The sequence below is a fragment of the Gossypium hirsutum genome, chromosome A02 (genome assembly GCF_007990345.1).
Source record: "Gossypium hirsutum isolate 1008001.06 chromosome A02, Gossypium_hirsutum_v2.1, whole genome shotgun sequence".
In the NCBI taxonomy this organism is placed as follows: Eukaryota; Viridiplantae; Streptophyta; class Magnoliopsida; order Malvales; family Malvaceae; genus Gossypium; species Gossypium hirsutum.
The window spans coordinates 42,104,992-42,109,285 of NC_053425.1; the positions used below are offsets into that span (position 1 = coordinate 42,104,992).

A 4,294-nucleotide genomic window follows, 5' to 3' on the forward strand; every position below is an offset into this window, starting at 1 on the left:
TTACCATTTTTGTTTGTTCGACGGAGATATGTTTACAATCAAGACGAATTAATTCATTGGTCATTGCTAACATGATCAAATATTTAAGAAATTATGAAAAAATAATACTAATTTTAGAAAAAAAAATAAAGAAAGCTTTGATAAATTTAGGGAGAAATTTGAGAGCTTTTTTGAGAATTTTTGAAGAAATATTTGTGTGATTTTTTTTTACTGTTGGACCCCCAATAGTCAAAATTTTAAATGACGGTTGGGGGGGTCAAAAACACGGGTTAAAACGCGTTCCTGATGGAGCGCTTTTGCCATGTTAGCAAAGCATATCCACGTCAGCGTGTTTTTTGCTGACATGATAAAAACGCTTCCTCAAGGACGCATTTTGCTGGAATTTCCCCTTAAAACTCTCCTACGTAGATGCGTTTTAGTATTTTCGGTCCATTCCGATAAATAAAAAATAGCCTATTTCCGTAAATAAAGTAAGAAATGGACTTTTCTTAGTAAAATGGTCTTCAAACCATATATTTTGTTATTTAAAGTATATTATTTTTTTGATAAATATAGTATGTTATTTTTAAACACATATATTTCATCTAAATACATGATTTTCACACGCACATCCATTCGTGTATGATAGAGTTTCTAATAAATAATAACAAAATATAATTATTTTTTATTTAAAATTAGGATGCACTATCATGTTAGTCACTCTAAATATGAGTCATTTATGTTTTAGTCACTCAATTTTTTTTATTAATTTGATCACTCAAAATAGAAATTGATCAAATTAGTCACTATCCCATTAAATGATAATAGAAGATTAACATTGCAGTTTCACGATACTCACTCTAAAATTAGAGTAAATTACACGTTAATCAATTTAAATAAAGGTAATTCCTAAAGATAATTTCTAAGGATAATACCTATTTTGATCACTCCAAAATTTTTTAGACCAAAATAGAAATAATTATTATTTAAAATGAGTAACGTTGTAGTTTACCGTTAAAATTAACCCTGTAGTAGGTAGGTGGGCATTCCGTTAAGGACGTGTATTTTACAGGTGATTGCTTTACGGTTAAAAGAAAAAAAGTAAAATTCCAACCTTTAAACATGCTTTACTCAGCTGTATTGCGTGATTAAACAAAAGATTCTTATTGTCTGGAAAAAAACACAAAAGATTCTTCGTCTGTTGTTAAGTCAAATTCATTAGTAGTTCCATATAAAGTTACCAATTTTCATGTATATGTCCTTCTTTCTCCCACTTTCTTCTATCTTCTTAATCGTCGCTGTTGCTTCTTCATCTCTTAACTGCCAATTAACTCTGCAAGTGAATGCTTAGGAATAATCATTCTTCAGGTACATATACTTTTCTTTTTGGTTAGTGTTTACCAAAATTTCAGTGGGTCTGAGCTAATTTTAGGGCTGAAGTTAAGTTTTTTTGCCTTGTTTAATGGGTATCACTAATGGTTTGCTTTTATTTTATTGTTAGTTTGGAGTCATAGAAATGAGAAGTGCCTGTTGTATTCTGTTTCAAGCACAATATTGATTGGGGGGGGGGATTAGGGCTTGACAATTTTATGATTTATTTTGTTAAAATCATCTCTGGGGTTTTCAATTTTTGATTCACTGGCAGTGTCGAAGAGTGTTTCTTTCATATTTGGAATCAAGAATGAGGGTGTTAGGGGAATTCCCTGATTTAAATATTTTAGAACCAAAAGTTGGTGTTGTAAACGCTGTAAATAACAATCAGATGCAGAATGGAGGTTCGAATGAGACTAGCAGCAGGGCTGGTGATCTCTCTAGAAATTTACACGAACCCGACCTTGAGATGCATGGAAACATCCCATTGCCTCAGGAGGAAATACAACCGGGCTCAGTTGGGGATTCTGCTTGTGAGGCCAATCCTACATCGGCTACGAATGTGGTAACGAAGGTCGAGTCTCACTTGACTCAGCAGCCAATAGCTAAATTATCAAAAGATGCCGAGTCCACTAAAGAGGATTTGCCTCATGCGGCTTCTCCGAAAATGGGGTATTTTTCGAGGACCACTAGTGCTCATGAGCAGTGCAGGTACATTATACTTCTTCTGTGTTAACTACCTATTTATGTGCGTGCTTCTTGTATTTTATGTTTTCGATATTTAATGGCTTCTGGATAGCATGAATCCTCATAAGAAAATGGATCATAGCTGAGTTTTTCTATCTTACCAAGTTTATTGTCCTAAGAATTTCACTTGGCATGAGTCTTGTTGCCCTGTTTATGCTTTCTAAACTCATTATGTAATAATAGGATGTGCAATGTTTGGCTCCTAACTTCTGTTGCGGCATCACATCAAAAGCATCTAGTGCGATATACTACTGTCTTAGGCTATGTTGGAACAAGGGATTTCCTTTTGTAATTTTAGTATCTGATTCAAGTGTGGTGATGTTAAAGGTTCTAATGACTTCTCATTTCAATTCTTGTACTGGTATAATCAAAGCATGTTGGAATCATATTAAAAAGAGTTCGGATTTGTTCAATTCATCACACTCATTGCAAAGCAAACTTTTCTGCAGATTGGATGGTTTTTTATGCAAGTCAATGATCACTGAGTATATGGAAAGAGTTTGGATTTGTCAAATTTATCATTTGAAATTATGTTTCCCCTTGATGGAGTGAATACGCTTTTGTCCAATGATTTTATAGGCATTTGTTTTCCTAGATTAGTTAGTTCATAAATGAATCTACTCCATTGTACCCACAAAGAAGCGTCTAGAGCATAAAGGTCTAGGATTAGAGGGTTGAGAAAATCTTAGTTGAGGTCATTTTATATATAGTGGCAAGGTCAAATATCTTAAATAAACCATCCGTTAGCATGTTGACCTTTTCGGCCTACAATTTGTTTTTCGAAGATTAAATATTGTTGAAAATTTATAGTTATCACATACTTTTACTCATTATTATCTATATTACTCTTCAGAGTTTGTCAACAGGAGAAGGAAGAAGGTCTTATAGATCTTGGGTGCCAATGCAAAGGTGGTCTTGCAAAAGCACATCAGTCTTGCATTGTCACTTGGTTTCATACGAAAGGGTCCAACAAATGCGAGATATGCCAGTAAATTATTCAAAATTTGATTCCCTACATTAAATTACCTTATTTTTAACAGACATCGTGATTCTCTTATTGTTGTCATGCAGAGTAGTAGCTGTAAATGTGACAGCTCCACAGCCTGAGCGCAGTGTAGGTATTCTATGCTTAAGTGAAAGGGCTAGCAATGAGTTTTATATATGCCCAAATTTAAAGCTGAACACTAAAACAAAGTTGACAATTGAGTGTGTGTTGTTATTTGGCTACTATTATGCTTGCCGTATACAAATTCTAGAAAGATATAGATTAAAGGCACGTTAGACCCCCTGATTAGGTGTTCTAGCACTTTAAAAGCATTTGTAATTGATGATATTGATTTTGGTGTGAAGCAAACTTGGAAACTGGTGTTGCAGCTTTCTAGTATGTTTTTTTTTCTTTTTCGTTTATCTATAGCATCTCATCATCTTGTCTATATTGATTCTCAAATGTTCTTCATGGTGCAGAGGAATTACTGGGTTTGGAGGATTAATCCACGCCTTGTAGCCCTTAACCGTGAAAGGGTAAGAGCGTAACTGCAGCCAGTCTACTGGGGTATTATTTTCATGAAAATACTAACTTTTCGTGTTAATTTTGCATCAAATCACTCTTTATGACAGGGCTGTTTTAGTCCACTGTGGCTGGCACTCTCAATCCTTATTGGTGGTCTACTATTGGATATGTTAATATCCCTTACGCTCGGTGTCTCCGCACTGCCAGTCAACCTGATAATTGGTATGTATACCTGTTTATAGTGATCACATTCTTAAAACAGTAGATTTTATGCTTCACGATGTTGTAACTCAAGGAGATATGGTACAGTTGTTATCGTTGTCATAGGACTCGGAACTGCCCTTCGACTTGCAGTGGAATTCTACCATGAGTGGAGTACCAGGAGAGCATTGCAAAGGGTAGAAACAAATGCAACACTTGGGTACCATACCACTCTGTAGGTAAATCTGTATATAGTAAAAGTATGATCTACAAGCCAATGACTGAAATCTTACTGTTTGGTATATTATGTTCAGTGTACTGTTCTGGGAGGGCAACCCAATGTTTGTTACTGCTCAAATTTGCACACCATGATACAGTATAATGCATTCTCCTTGAATGGTTTGAGATGTATAGTCAGTCAACTTGGTTGTGGAATTTTTATAATAGAGTAATATAATGAAATTAATTAAGGACCTTTCCCTTCAA

The 4,294-nt window shown here is 34.6% G+C and overlaps 1 protein-coding gene across 4 annotated transcripts; it reads left to right on the forward strand.

The window, feature by feature from the left end:
- The first annotated feature begins 1,091 nt into the window (after positions 1–1,091).
- On the forward strand, positions 1,092–4,294 carry LOC107951299 (E3 ubiquitin-protein ligase MARCHF2). 4 transcript variants are annotated; one of them, XM_016886301.2, is made up of 8 exons: positions 1,092–1,347; positions 1,742–2,061; positions 2,951–3,085; positions 3,169–3,211; positions 3,562–3,618; positions 3,715–3,829; positions 3,917–4,043; positions 4,123–4,294. In XM_016886301.2, the coding sequence occupies exons 2-8, from the start codon at positions 1,742–1,744 to the stop codon at positions 4,178–4,180; spliced, it is 855 nt and encodes a 284-aa protein (XP_016741790.1). In that variant the 5' UTR covers positions 1,092–1,347; the 3' UTR covers positions 4,181–4,294. The 4 variants fall into 4 exon arrangements, with proteins under 4 accessions (XP_016741790.1, XP_040938460.1, XP_016741789.1 ...); XM_016886300.2 differs by having other exon boundaries at positions 1,117–1,347; positions 1,625–2,061; positions 3,917–4,047; XM_016886299.2 differs by having other exon boundaries at positions 1,117–1,347; positions 1,625–2,061.